Raw genomic sequence first — 15187 nt, 5'->3', positions numbered from 1 at the left:
GAACGGGGGAGAGAGAGAGACACACGCACACACAGAGTCAGAGTCCTTGATCCGAAAATAAAGCTTGAGCAAGTGGGTGCAATGAAACTAAAACAGATGGAGTCCAGACGAATAGAAGGAAGATTCAGTGAACCAGTTGAATTGAAGCCAAAATTGAAACTGTTTCTTCATTTGATAAAAGACAGTGTGCAGGCAGTTGTTGCACCTATTTCAGCTTCTGGGAACCATGAGAATTCTTTCTTTTAATGGACAAAAACAAAGAAAATGCCGGTTAGTGGTGCTAGCAGTTGGGCTGGTTGACGAGCTTCACCATGGGCATGGTTTGGCAGGGATGAAGAACAGAAAAAACAGACGGCTCCAGTTTCCGGCCAGACACTGTGGTTTGATGTCATAGCTGTCTCACCAATAACCACCCGCTGTCTGTGTTTTTTTTTTTTTCTCCTTCAGCCAGCAAGAATTCATCCTAATGCAGAATGGCGGTGAAGAAAAGTTCTCTGAAGGCCCCGACTTTTTCAAACAGAAGCTGTCCAAGGTGCGGATGAACATGCATATTTAGACATTTCCACCCTAGTAAATGTAGCTGATGGTGAGCACTGTGACGCCTTCCGTCCATCCATTAGTCTGTCTCGTCTTCACCCTCTGCTGTTTTTACTCTTGGATTTAGCTTCTACGTATACACGTCTGAACCACGTTCTAACTTTCTCATTGTGGGGAGAGAGAGAGAGAGGCTGATATAATGTTTAAGTTGATGCTGGTCCTCGCATGTTATCTGAAACTAAGATCGGCCTCTGAACACTTGAACCACTTGGTCGGTGAGATGACATGCTGCCCCTCACGTACCCATCACACCCGATGGCTTGATGACGCTTCAGTGAGCGATCGGCGTTAATTAATACTGACGTGAATCGACACCTATACTTGAATAGAATTGATACTCAAGAAACGAAACTATGCACCCTGCTACTGCAGGCTGTGTCGATCTCTCTCTCTCTCTCTCTCTCTATATATATATATATATATATATATATAGATATAGATATATATATATATATATATATATAATTGTAAAGCTAGCTATCCAAAGTCACCCGATTCTACCCTTGAATCAAAGGTTGGCTATCTAAACAAAAAGGATAGCCCTAATCAGTTTTTATTTTTTCCAGGACCGGGTAGATGCCGGGGGAGCCAGGCAAGGCTGGGCTCCCCCTGCCTCTGCCTGTTATTGGGTAGCGGGAATTTAAGGAGGAATGCCGACAGCTCCATCAGCCAGCATCAATCAGTGGACCAGCTAGCTAGCAATTGGGTTGGGGAGGGAGGTGGTGGTTAGCGGGAAGGAAAAATAAAAAATAAAAAAATTCATGGCCATCTAATAAAATGATTGGACTGTCCTGATTAACATGCTTGATCTGTTCAATGTGTTGCATCATGTAGTGTGTTTGATCACATATGTTTGACCAGCCAGATAGAATCACATCTCTCCCTGCAATTTGAATTATTTCAAGATTTCAGTTTACATATATATATATATATATATATATGTATATAAATAAAGAGAAAGAGAAAGAAAGTTGAGTCCCACGTGCTGCTGCTGATACGGATACGGAAACTTGCAACAAGTGACATCACTGTAAGCAGCACCCCACTACTTAAATAGTGGAACCAAGTGACTGACACCCTTCTTGTCGGGGTGGGGGGACGGCCTCTTCATTCAACCATCGGATGGGTCCAAACCCTGCGTCAGCCTTCAGGAAATCCCCTGCACCAACCAAGTTCGCCTTTCGGGTCGGAAACTACCCCGTACCCGACCCGATTTCAAGGTCCGGCCCATGCAACTTTCCTGGTTCTGGGACAAAAGAGCAAACCGTGTTTTCTGTGTTTGCTTTTCACTTTTCTTCTTCCCTCCACTTCCTTTCTCTCTCCCTCTCTTCTTTCTCCCTTTTTTTGCCTCATGCTACTGTGCACAGATGCAATGATGGTCCATTACACCAACTTCCGCCATTATTCGATAATTAGATCGCACGGCCACCGGCACGTCAGGCCATAGATTCCAGGGAGTAGGACACCCACGACTGTAGCCCAATGGTTTTGAAGTAGGCTTTACGTCATCTCCCTCTTCTCTCTGGTTTTTCATGTTTCAAATTCAAAGCTGCCATCACACTTTGTGATACTTTCAAATTTGAATTCCATCCACTTCCCATGTGAATGTTCATTTCCGTATGGTCCTTTGTTCTTATGCATCCACCTTCCACATAAGTAGTTGGGGCACTGTACAGGATGATGATGTATATACACTCTCGAAAGGGCCCGCAGTAGCAATTCATTCATGCTTCGTTTCCACTGTAGTCCTCTTTTCTGTCCAATTGATCTTCCCTCTTATGATTTGATATTGGTCCAATCAGAGCTTTCAAAACTGAGAGGCGAAGGGGGAGATAGAGATCAGTCCGACTATGAACATCTTATTGATGACCTCAAACTGTCTACTGAGCTGAGTTCATTCAGAGCAGAAGAAATTCAATTTTTGTCTAGGTTGATCCGTTGAGCTAAACATCAAACGGCTGAGGAATTGAGTGTGGGGGGTCCCCTGAATCCTGAACCTGGAGGAAGGAGGTCTGATACTAAAAGATGGTGGCAGCCAATCGAATCGAAGAGGCCCACAGAAACAAGTTGGTGCAGCTGAATAGTGCAGAAGCCATTGCACAGCAACGACTTCGTGGGCAGCCGCCATGGCAGGTGGAAGATCAGGTGGGTGCTTGAGACCATTTCACTCGGTTATTTTGCCGGCGAAGAAGGATCCGTTTCTCCAAGAAGAGAGACCTGGTGATTGGCGAGGAGGGAAAGGACTAAAAGGAACTCTAATCAGTAATCACCATGCTTTGAGAACGAAGGATCTTGGCAGAGGGGGAACCACTAATCTGTCGACACTCCATAAGGCCCGTCCTTAAGTAATAAGTTCTAGCAGTCTTCCATAGTTGGTGTAAGCGGAACAGCAAGAAAAACGCAGCAGCAGCAAATTAAATCGAAGTTATAAAAAGGGCGAGTGAGAGGAGAGGAAGGATGATCCTCGATTAGAAAAGAAGAGAGATTGGCGAGGAACGTGTGGTGGGGTTGGACGCTGCAGAATTTTTTATTGAACTCAACATGGGGCAGCAGCAGCAGCAGTCTTATGTCGGGAGGTCGTCAGATGCTGAGGCCCACGGAAGCCGCTGTCTTCTCCAGAAGGGCCCTACGGACCGGCCAAAGAGATAACCCCGAAACTGTGCCAGCTCGTTGAACACCATTGCTTTCCCACAGGCCACAGCTTCTCTTCTGTGCATCAAGAAGCGTCCAAAGAGATGGGTGGAAGGAAAAACTTTTATTCTAAAGAAGAAAGTACATTTAGTATTAAATTATGAATTTTTTAAGAAGCAACAAGCAAGAAAGCGAATTCAAAAGAGGGAAGCGAGTTTCTTGGTGCGACGAGGACGCGGATTAATAAATTATTAAATGGAAGAACTTCACAATTCGGCAAACAGGGTAATGCTCGTCCTTCGCTTCCCCTTCACCGCCGACGTCCAATCGCCTGTCCGCATGACTTGTTAACCACGGCAAGTGGGGCCGGCGACAAGGAAGATAAGAAAGAAGGCCGGAAAATAAAGGGTGGGGCCGGGATTTGAGGTAATCAGCCTGAAAATGAACTGCGATGGATTATCCGGCAGCCTTCGTGATCGTGGAGGTGACGTCAGTAAAGAGGGTGAAGGAGGGACTGGGACGACTTGGTGGCCGGGTGTCCGTCAATGAGTGCGGCTGAAGGGGTCAGATCGGGACGGGAAGGCGGCGGACCCCATTTCCCCTAGGTCTTGCCACCGTGGGGGCGCCGCTTCCGACCTAGCCGAACTGGCCCATGTTGGACGGTGCACGTCTAGATTTGCGGCACACATCATCGTCAAACAACATCAGAATGGAGATGGAAGAGGGAAGCGATCGGTAAGTGGGGGAGAGCGACATCAACGTCGATGGTGCAAGAAGAAGAAAAAGGAGAAAGAAGTGGAGTTTGATGGAGCATGGAGGGAAGGTGGAGGGCAGGGGGTGGTGACAGAGACGGGCTGCCAAAACGGAGGGGCTGAACGGAGAGCGAGAGGAAGATATCGCTGTCTCCATCTTCAGATAGCAACTTTCTGACTTGCGATGGTCGGTCGACTGCGGTCACGGTCCCACATTTTTGCTTTCGGTTTCCTCTTCCTTCCAACTTAGCAGTCCTTTCTTTTCTTCCCCAAAAAGCAACTTAACCTCCTCCATCGGTGTTTCTTACCCATTCATTCTTGTTCTTTTTGTTAAGCTTACTTACTCACTGTTCACACTAGAATTACTCACTGTTCACACAGGAAAGCAGAAATATATATATATATATATATATATATAATATCTCTCTCTCTCTCTCTCTCTCTTAATAATAGATGCTGCAACCTGCAAATGAACAGGGAAAGAAAAAAGTAATCTCGGGGTGAAAACAAAGGACCCCATGAGTTATGGGGGCTGGCTATGTGACCTTGGAAAGCGAGTTCCTAGGCTTCCGTAGTGAGTGAGTTGCGACCCTTGCTCTCCCCGTCTCATGTTGATATTTGGGGAGGGGGCCGCCCTCTTTTTTCGGCTTAGTAAAAGGTAAAATCCTCTCCCCTTCTTCCTTCCGATCCTATAAAGCCCCCTCCCCGTGCCATACCGGCGCTCCCCTCTCGTCTCTCCTCTCACAGCCCCCACCATCTCTTCATGGCAGTGGAGCTGATCAAGGAGTGGAATCTGGAGTGGCTTCCATTGTTGATCTCATAGGCTACGCGGAAGGTTATCACTGATCGGATCCCTTCGTTCTTGGTTGTCCTTTATTGGGTTTTTGTATCGCAGACGGCCTGATTTTGGGGGATGGAGTTGATGTGCGCGGACAGTGGAAATCTGATGGCCATCGCGCAGCAGGTAATACAGCAGCAGCAGCAGCAGCAACAACAACAGCAGCAGCAGCAGCAGCAGCAGCAACAACATCATCTTCAACATCACATTCCCACCAGCAGCGGCTTCGCCCTAAACCCATGGGCCCATAACGATTACGGCGGCGAGGGTTTTGCTGTGGGGACTAGCGGCTTCTCCGCGGGCATGTATTCAGTGGCCGTAAATGCCGAACAGGTCTTCCTGTATCCGTCCATGGAAGCGGATAGAACGCCAACCGGCGTTTGGGTGGAGACGGCGGCCATGGAGGGCCTGGCCAAGAAAGAGAAGGGAGGGTTCAGAGTGCCTGATCCGCAGGTGGCTATTAGTAGCGCTGGGTTCGGCGACGGCTATGAGTGGATGGAAGGGTTGATCAACGACTTCAACGGGGTGGAAAGTGGTGGAGGTGCTAGCTTGAGGTCTTGCTTCGAGAGTGCCGCCCCCGCTGCTGCCACCACCACCACCAACCACAACAGCGGCAGCAATCCGTGTGAATCAATCGAGAGTTCCGATCTCCCCTGTACCGTCGGAGACTCGTGGCCGATGGTCACGGGCCTCGACCACATCCTGGGCGATCCCCCCTCCCAAAACCCTAGTCCAAGCTCCGCCGGCAGCGGTGGAAGCGGCGGAAGTTCGTGGAACGCGGCAGCCACCACGGCCGCTCCCCTCTGCTCTGCCGCTGCCCCTGTTCCTCTTCCGATCGGGCACTGGGCAACCCCCACATCTCCGTCACCATGTAGGACGGTGTCGCCGCCCGGCCGCGGAGCAGCATCGGCGGCCGCAGTATCCCAACCACCGACCCTACCGCCGCCGCCACAACGTGCAGCCTCCGATGGGCGGAGCCACCCCGAGGAGAAGCGGCTCGGTTCCCCAAAGCCCGTGAAGGAGCACAGCTCGCCGCTACTCCGGGCGCTTGTGGAGGTTGCGTGCCTGGTGGATACGGAGCCCAAGCGTGCCATCGATATTCTCTCTCGGCTGCGGGAATCTTCGTCGGAGACCGGTGAGCCGAGCAGCCGCGTCTCCTTCCATTTCATCGAAGCCCTCGTCTCTCGCCTCTCCCTTTCGAATCCGACCATGGAACCGGTGGTGCGTCCTCGTCCACCTTCTTCCTCCACTTCTCCTTCCACAAAGGACCTGACCTTATCTTACAAAGCCCTCAATGATGCCGGGCCGTGTTCCAAATTCGCCCACCTGACGGCGAATCAGGCCATCCTCGAGGCCACAGAATCCGCCTCCCGCATACACATCGTCGACTTCGGCATAGACCAGGGCATCCAGTGGGCATCGCTCCTTCAGGCCCTGGCTACCCGTTCATCGGGGAAGCCATCAGCCGTCCGAATATCCGGCATTCCTGCGGCCAGCTTAGGTCCAACCCCCCTGGCTTCGCTGGTGGCCACGGGCAAGCGCCTGAAGGGTTTTGCTCAACTCCTGGGCCTGGACCTCGAGTTCTTCCCTGTCACGGCGCCGCTGGAGGAGTTGGAAAAGTCATGCTTCCGAGTCGAACCGGACGAATGCCTGGCCGTCAACTTCATGCTGCAGCTTCACCGGCTGCTTGGGGAGACGCCGGCAGCCGTGGAAAAGGCCTTGGAGGTCGCCAAGTCGCTGAGCCCCCGGGTGGTGACTCTCGGCGAGTACGAGTCGTGCCTGAACGGGGTCGACTTCCCCCAGAGGTTCGAAAACGCACTGAGCTACTACTCGGCGGCATTCGAGTCGCTGGAGCCGAGCATGGCGAGGGACTCGACGGCGCGACTGAACGTGGAGAGGTGGATATTCGGGCCGAGGATCGCGGCGGTGGTGGGCACGGAAGGGGCGGAGCGCGGGGAGAGGACGGAGGGGAAGGAGAGGTGGAGAATGTGGATGGAGTCCGCCGGGTTCGAGCCGGTGAAGCCGAGCCACTATGCAGTGAGTCAGGCCAAGATACTTCTCTGGGATTACAATTACAGCACCAGCTACTCGCTTCTCGAGTCCCCACCAGGATTCCTTTCTCTTGCTTGGGATGATACGCCTCTCCTCACGGTCTCGACCTGGCGTTAGAGAGGGAGAGAGAGAGAGGGAGAGAAAGCGAGCGAGCGAGAGGGACTCTGCCCTGGTTACAGGCACGATGCAGCTGCATCTTCTCCTTCCTAACATTTTTTTTTTCCTGTTTTTCTCTCTCTCCTTGTAATCTTTTTTGATCAATTTCTTTATTGTTACAATTTGTACAGATTCTATCGGATGGCATACGTGTCTGTCTTCCTGTTTTTCTCTTTCCTTCCTCTATATTTCGAGTCCTCATTCCATTAGCAAGTTAATGGACTGCCATTCAGCTCAGGTCTGTGCGCGTTACTGTCAGACTGTGGGTACATTTACTTCGAAGAGAACACGATTGAAAGCATATTGTAGATTGATGAACCGATTCCTATCGTTCGGCACTGCCCTGAAACCTACTTGGGGACAGACAAATGAATCATTCAATTACAGAAGAGTTTCTAATTGTAGATTGCCTTCCTCTCTTTTATCTGTAGATCTGGGCAAAGTGTCTTTGTTAAGGACCAGGGATCACAGTTTGCTTGTGAAAGACGAAAGAGGGACGAATTGGCGATACTTGTGTCTGCGCTCTGCTGGAGCCATAGTGGGGCTGCGGACAAGCCTGCAAACTTCGAATGCATTCAGATGACAGTTACCAGTAAATGGGAAGTATATTCAAAGCCAATCTGAGGGATCTAGGGAAGCGAAACTTTAAAATAAGAGAAGTGGGCACTCTGGGCATCCCCCCTTTAGCTTTGCCCCATATGACAGATTTGATGAGGAAGATCTCAAAAGCCCGTCCAACTCTGCCTTGACTTGGTTTACATATTTGGAGCGTAGTGTTCTAAGTTCCTGTAAGCGCTTCATGTTCCATGATGTCAAAACTTCAACATACAGATACAGGGCGTGTGCCTCGACCAGAGGGCCGGAGGCATATATCCTTTGCACGTTTGAAAGAAAAAGGGGAAAAGCGTTTTAAGCAGCAGTAGGTCAATGTGGGAATCATTAAGGCCTGCCTGGGGCTGATAGGCTTACTGATCTTTTTTCGCTGTGGGAGTACATGAGCGGATGCCATCTCTACTACGTGGTGACTACGGACGCCAGTACTGAGCGCAAACACTAATTAGGCATCTCCCATCCCAATGAGGCACTTGAGCATTTACCACCTTCCTTTTAGAACACTTTTCTTTTTTCATGCAAGCACACTTTGATAGCAAAATGGTGCCCCACCCATTTCATTAAAAGTGTTTTCTCCCCTCCCATCTCTTATCATGGCACAGATGGTCTGGCATTTCATTTCAAAGAGCATCTAGTGACACTCTTCTTATTAATCTCAAAAAACCTTGCCATGCTACTGCATCCCACGGATGGGTTCTCTCGTGACAAAATCACCACACAGGCCATGACTTGAGCGGCTCTTGCTCTTTCTTTCTTTTGACCCAAAACACCCCCACTCAAAACTTAAGTTTTATAACTCTCCACTTCACCTTAGATAGATTGTGAGCGAACAGAAGTGTACAATTATTTTTTTTCCAAGTGGCATTCTCTTACCCTAGAAAAAGATGTCCTGGTCAGGATGCAAACAAAGACAGAGTCACATTTGAAATCCTTCTCTTCGTTTACATATTTTTTGGGGGTACCCGACAATAGGAACACTAATACAACGTTTTACGAACTAATATAATGTTCTATGAATCTGTCTCAATCTTTGGATTCATTGAGCATTATTACACTATGTCCTATAAATATGTCTCAAAGATTGTATGAATATTGTGTTAGTATTCTTATTACCAAACACCCTCTTTAGATGTCGCCATATACCATGTTTACATTTGCACTCTCTAAGACTCGTACACATGACCGAATATACAATCAGTTCACAGGTTTTCATATTAAAGGGAGACTATGGGCATCATTTAAGCTCTAGTCAATGAGTTGACTTCATAACCGGGCAGCAACATAGATGAGCAAATTAAGTTAGTTGGCTTCTGATCGAAGTTGTGTAGAGCAGAACATAGCTCGATAGCAATTCCTGCCTATATAGATTCTCATCACCATATAAAAAAAAAAGTGTCATTTTACATAATTTTCCAATTCTCGATGAACCCAAGAGGAGATCCGCTTTATGTACTTCTCTCGATCTTTTTAAGGCCGCTGAAAAAAAGATTTCCATATCAATCTAACACATCCCCAATTGTTTCATTCAATCACCTAAAGTGTGTAATGTATCAATCATACCAAGAGTGAGATAGATTAGGGTCTATCTGACAACGGTAACAAGTTGTCACTGTCTCATGAAATCTACTTCAAAAAATGATAGACATTCATAGACCAAGGTAACATAGTATTGTATAAAATTTGTCTCAATCTTTAGGACATATTCATGAAACAATAATAACTTGTCACTATTGCCAAACATACCCTAATGTAACAAAATGTTAAGCAATGTCTGACCATTTAATATAATGTATTAACCTACATTATAACAACATGGACCCGTAAATTATGAAACAGATGTTACAAGAAGTGAAGGTGGAAGCCAATTATAAACCTTAGGACATTTTTCTTGGTCTAACGTGAATCATTTCCTCACATTCGAGGGAAAGTGAGAGTAATACCGCTAGCAATCCCCACATTCACATCATCACAAACGTGAAAAAATGAGTTGAATGATAATAATATGTTTACTCAAGAACTGCTATCATATAGTTGAGTTCACTACATCTGCAAAAGCCAAATGTCATCGCCTGTCGACGAACATCCGCCGAGTTAATTCATTGCACCCGGATAGAAGGCATGCCATATAAAGGTTCCATGGATTGGATTCAAATCCATATAGCATGTAGGATCTTTGCTTCTGATCGGTAGGGCTCTTTTAATCATGTTAGGTTGTCCAAGGTACCCTTGGTTGTACAGCGATCATCTTGATTATGAGTCATTGATTAAAAAATTTGAGTCATGAAAACAGTTTTTTTGAAAGAATAAAGGGGCATAGTGCAATCGAGAGGCAAGATATTTCAAACTTTGAGGTTTGAACGCTTTGGTGCGTCATTCTTTTATGTTGTAAATTTTGAAGGCTTTGGTGTGTCGTTCTTTTTATGTTGTAAATTTTGACAAACACAACGGCCCGAGTTAAAGTTAAAAAGGATGTACGGTAGATCCACTCAACAAAGTTTTACTGGGATTTATTGAAGGTTTTACTCGGATTTCCCTTAAACAAAGTTAAAAGACCTCGACTTCCAATGGAGCTGGCTGTCGTCGCGGAATGACTGAAATGTAGTACTCCACATGAGCAAGCAGTATATCAGTACCGAAGAGTCTTTTATTGTATAGAATTTTTTGGGGAGCCCAGTTTTCAGGTTGCCAATGGGGTACGTCAGGTTTGTTGCTTTTGGATCAAGCGAAACAACAGGTCATCTGCTGTTTCCGGCAGTGGAACAGAACTTCTCTTTCTTCTAGAGTAACAAGCACGGTTAGCTGCTTCTCGAGACTCGAGTTTGCCTTCCACCACTCCCTACTCAATTCTGGAAACGTTAAATTTACAAGGCATGGACAACACGTTCCGTGCATCCGCATGTGACGGTTGCTCCGGCCCTGTCGAACCGGACAATTCCAACTCCCGGTTCCGATAGAGAGAGAAAGATGGTGGAACGAATGGAAGAAGAGGTCGTAGTCCGGCCGTCTGTGATGCCATTTACGGAGAGGAGAGGAGAGATCGATTGTACCGGTGGTCTCCATCCCGAGTCCGTTGCCGACCTTGGTGCCTGCGCCCCCGCAAACTGCGCGCTGGTCAGGCTGCAACCTGCCGGCGTTCCGGCCGAGGGGAAGGGACCGCAGGGTCCCACGTTTCTGCCAAGTTCAATAATCGACCTGAGCCCCCTGCACCGACTCACGTGGGTCGCGCCGACCGTTGCCCCAGCTACCGGACGTCCAGCACTGTCGCCGGGTACTGCGCCCTTCCTTGGACGTCTGAATTCTGGTGTGGATCTTATGGTGTATTGCGGTTTTGAGAGGCGTCCAATACTGTCGATACGGCAGATGGCGTTCATTCAGCAACGAAGAAAGGGATGCAGATCCGGTCGAATCGGATCACACATTCTATCTCCAAATTTGATTCTGAAACTGATTCCAATTCAAAGAAACAAGTCAACTGCCCCCAACTTTGTTATTTAATGAATGATCTTAGCTTGTTTTGTGTCCAATGTAAATCCAACTTTCCAAATATTTAGTTTTGGATCTAACCATCTCATTGTAATCAAACTGAGTATAATTTAAGTACAGAAACGAAACCAAGAATTCAGTCCCTTGAGCACATGCAGTAGGCAAGTCCCACAGCAGCACAGTCATGTGGGGAGGATCCTATAAAAATACTGTAGCAGACTGAGTTGCTACATACTGCGGCAGTCGAGAAATTCTTTCTTCCTACAACGGGCACTGACCATATTGGTCAGTGCATGCCGTTGGAGCGACATATATAATTTGTGGGGCGCATCTTCGTATTATGTTGATGCCTCTTAAAAATTTAAAATTTATTAAGGATGTCCCTTCCCTTCGCCAGAAATTTCCAGGTTCCGCCCCTAAACGTCTTACTATGTTTTGGCCGCTCATCCATTACGACGTCAATTATAACTTTATAAGAAAGTTAAGGACATTAATAATTTAGGAACAAAGGAAACTGAAAAGAACAAAGCAGCTTATAGTTTAAGCCCAGCATTTACTTTGCACATAGAGATTAGGGCGTACAAAATAAAACAGAGGAAGTAAATCCCATTACTGACCATTTATTTTCTCCGATCTGTCTCCCTACTGCTTTGCTTCTTACTGTTGCTGCTTTGCTTTGTGGCTGTTGCAGGTTTGTTGTAGCAGGTTGATCTTTAACAAAAAAAACCATATAGTTCCAACGCAAATGTGTCTTTTGGTTGATCCATGAGAAGGATTGGTTGAAAAAACAGGACGAATATTTCACCCCTTTCTTTTTCCAGCCTAAGATTATCACCTATAGCAATTGCAAAACGCAATGAACGTCAACCCAATGAATGATGAATGTCAGTTAGTGCATTGATTCCACCATCTACTTCTTTCCTCATTAAACAAATCATGCTCTTTAACTTTAGTTTCTGAGCTTCCAATAGGAAAAGTACTCGTTGGTTCGGTGTAAGGAGACCTTAGATATAAAAAATCCTATCAGAAATTAACTCGAGAACCGACATTTTCTTCTTTCGGTATTGCACCAGACAAGTTATTTGAACCATGAAGAAAGTTGTTTTTGGTGGGTTCTCATATCCTAGATAAATCAACGCTTGCCGTTAGCTGGTCACATCGCCGCTCAACCTTCTAAAAAGTAATTAGCAAATAGGTTTTCTCAGCTTTTAAGATAAATCTTCAAAAGTCTCTTAAAAGCGAGAGAAAAAACAAATGATCGTCAATTTTACGTAAGACAACAAAAGTATACTTGGAAGACAAAAATGACTTCCCTTTGTTAAGAGAGAAATGAAGTATTGTTTTCTGGTACTAAGCATCTCTTTGAGAATTACCCCTAAAAACTGAGTGTGCTTACTTGGTAACTTTCATAAGTTCAGCAGCAATTTATCATTTGCGCAAGTGTTCATAAACCGTTTCTAATTTTTTGAAATTAGTTTACAAAAAAAAAAGGGGGATGACGAAGTGTTATCTGTTGCTTTTTAAAATTAGTATCAAAGTTCAATTTTTATTATTTTTTCTAGCAATAGTTAATTACGAGTACAATACTCACCATATTGCAAATATTAGAAACTATAAAAGGTGTAATATTACAAGAAGTAAGAAGTAAAGGCAACGGGACTCAGCGGATACATAAACCATCTAGACATTAGTTACGTAAACTATCTGGACTATACCAAATTTTCGTTAATTCGGTTCATGTATACATCACCCTTGACCTTATTCTAAAGGCGGTCATGAGCACGAAAGCATAAGTCGAAATTAACCAGGAAAATACTCTGCAACAAGCTGACATATTCCACCCTTCAATCTTGTTGTGCAACGTTTTCTTAAATATCGTTGTTCATATATACATCACGCTACTACTAAAAGCATTCACTAAATATTTTTCTTCTTTCTTGTGTCTCTCTTTGAGCTGCCTTTGATCTTACAGTATACGTCCAACTACCATAAACGAGCAAATTAAGGCTTACAAAGCTTCAGTTTCAACTCTCATATGTACGTAGGAAGTGCACACACACACAAGCATGAAACAGGGTAATAAAGTAGCATGTGAATACGTCTATGTAGAAGCACTTTCTTCCGTGGAGTTCCTTCCCTTCTCCGTCTCTTTCACCGTGCTTCCTTGGGTGTCATCATAGTCTGCAGAGATACGAAATTAATTGAATCATCAACCCGCCCCTTTACTGATCTTCATTTTTGTCTTTTCAAATCGTTCACAGTACTGTTCTAAGTGCTATATATAGTTATAATGTTCCACACACTTGGTTAAACCCAATTCCAATTCCAGCTTTTAGAGCAATTTATGAAACAATAAAATTTTTAGAGCAGATTTCATGAAACTATCAGTAACATCATATCGTGCTTAATTTTAGAAGACATTTGCATAATCAAATAACGAAGCATTGTTGTGTTGTTGGTCTCCAGATCCATCAATCGTATAATTAATCATACTACGTTTTTCATACCAAAAGAGCCTGTTCTTCGAACATCTTGCACGATTCCAAGAACATAATGCTCTTCTATAATAGAGGTGCAAATAGTGTTGAGAGCAACCAAAATCTATTCTGTATCAATCTCTGTATGCCACGAAGTTAAGCATCGTTATAAAAGGATGGATTTTACTATGTGAGGAACGTTGGATTTGCAGAAACCCTAAAATGAACATACACATAATTTTATATCTGGGACACCGACCAACAAACTACAATTTTAAGATTACACTCGGCTCCATAATTCGAGATGCAGTATGTGTACATTTGAAAACTGTCAAGTATGCCTGGTGTGCATGCATGTGGTTCCTATTTACAAGGCAAAAGAAAAAAGCTAAAAAGATTGACTCTCAAATGAGTTCTATTTTTTAATTTTATAATCCAACGTTCAAATCTTGAAATTTTAAAAATGATTGCAGAAAAAAATATTTGTGCCAAGAATTCAATGAATGTCAGGTGCCCAGTAGACTAGCAGAGGTTGGAGATATCATGTAGTGTACTGCACAGGGAGTACAGAATCTAAAGCGTCCAATCCAAACACATAGATCTATATCTGCAAAACCTAGAATCGTCTTTCCATATAGAACCATCTGAACTTGCAAACATGATTTTATAAAAAGAAAAGTTAAACAATCTGAAATTAAAATTTTTGAAATCCCATAAAACAATACAGTGAACGGTTCATCTAAGAGCTGAGTAGCATGCATGTGTTGGATCATGATGATTGCAGTTAAAACTTTTAAAGTTGTAAAATCATATTTGCACATCCCAAAAATTAAAAAAAAAAAAAAAACAACAACAACAACATGCAAAAACTCTCGAAGTGCTTGAATCTTATTAAGCAACTACACAGCGAGAAAAAGACCATATAAAGCAGCGAGGAACTGTAGAGAAAGAAGAAGAAAGGAACCCAACCTGGTTGACCCTCCTGAACAACCTTAGAAACCGCAACTCTCTCTTTTCTAACAAAAGTCTGAGATTCGCCATATATGCCTCCGAACCCTTCCTCCTCTGAACGAGTCGCATATGCTTCCCCGAACGATTCGGCCATTATATCCCTGCACCCGAAACTAAGTAATATATAATCCGCAAGCAAATCAATCCATCCCACCATGAAACGTTACGCGTAATCTTCATACTTTTCCTGATTACTATTACAAATAAGAATCCACCAATGAAAAATTTCAGTTACAAAATTCTTCCCGCTACCATTGTATGTGTGTATATGTATATATATAATAGATGATATAAGTATGTGATGCAGAGAAGAGGTAGCCTCAAGGACAATCACCCGAGCTTTTCCGGCTGCTGCTCCTGCTGACCCTGCATCTCCTCCCCGTCGGTCGACGATGACTTATCACTCGCGCCTCCCGGAGATTGCTGCAACGACCTGAGGAAGCGAGAGGCCTTGTGCCGTCTTGGGCAGCTGCCGAGAATCGAGGAGGAAGGCCCTGAGGAACCGAGCAGAGAAGTACAACCCAACCTCAGAACATGGCAGAGCATGCCTCTACTCCTTCTACCTCCTCCGTCTATAG

General features: G+C 45.2%; 2 protein-coding genes across 2 annotated transcripts; one reads left to right on the top strand and one right to left on the bottom strand.

Annotated features, from left to right (window-relative positions):
* Nucleotides 1-4462: 4462 nt before the first annotated feature.
* LOC116261371 (SCARECROW-LIKE protein 7-like) lies at nt 4463-7193 on the top strand. Its single transcript, XM_050079766.1, has 2 exons — nt 4463-4638; nt 4751-7193. The coding sequence occupies exon 2, from the start codon at nt 4894-4896 to the stop codon at nt 6985-6987; it is 2094 nt and encodes a 697-aa protein (XP_049935723.1). The 5' UTR covers nt 4463-4638; nt 4751-4893; the 3' UTR covers nt 6988-7193.
* A 5860-nt stretch (nt 7194-13053) lies between these two features.
* LOC116261469 (uncharacterized) lies at nt 13054-15187 on the bottom strand. The gene is made up of 3 exons (XM_031640239.2): nt 14944-15187; nt 14568-14710; nt 13054-13302 (listed from the first exon to the last, which is right to left on the bottom strand). The coding sequence occupies exons 1-3, from the start codon at nt 15153-15155 to the stop codon at nt 13223-13225; spliced, it is 435 nt and encodes a 144-aa protein (XP_031496099.1). The 5' UTR covers nt 15156-15187; the 3' UTR covers nt 13054-13222.

This window comes from Nymphaea colorata, chromosome 9 (assembly GCF_008831285.2).
Source record: "Nymphaea colorata isolate Beijing-Zhang1983 chromosome 9, ASM883128v2, whole genome shotgun sequence".
Taxonomy (NCBI): domain Eukaryota; kingdom Viridiplantae; phylum Streptophyta; class Magnoliopsida; order Nymphaeales; family Nymphaeaceae; genus Nymphaea; species Nymphaea colorata.
This window is presented reverse-complemented; position numbering and strand designations above follow the sequence as displayed.

Bases quoted from the DNA above. Each gene is read 5' to 3' on its own strand.
- LOC116261469 (XM_031640239.2), bottom strand. From the start codon at position 15,155: ATGCTCTGCCATGTTCTGAGGTTGGGTTGTACTTCTCTGCTCGGTTCC. The intron at 14,711-14,943 runs GTGATTGTCCTT...TTTCGGGTGCAG, and splicing joins CAGCAGCCGGAAAAGCTCGG to GGATATAATGGCCGAATCGT. The intron at 13,303-14,567 runs GTTGGGTTCCTT...GTATCTCTGCAG, and splicing joins TGTTCAGGAGGGTCAACCAG to ACTATGATGACACCCAAGGA.
- LOC116261371 (XM_050079766.1), top strand. From the start codon at position 4,894: ATGGAGTTGATGTGCGCGGACAGTGGAAATCTGATGGCCATCGCGCAG.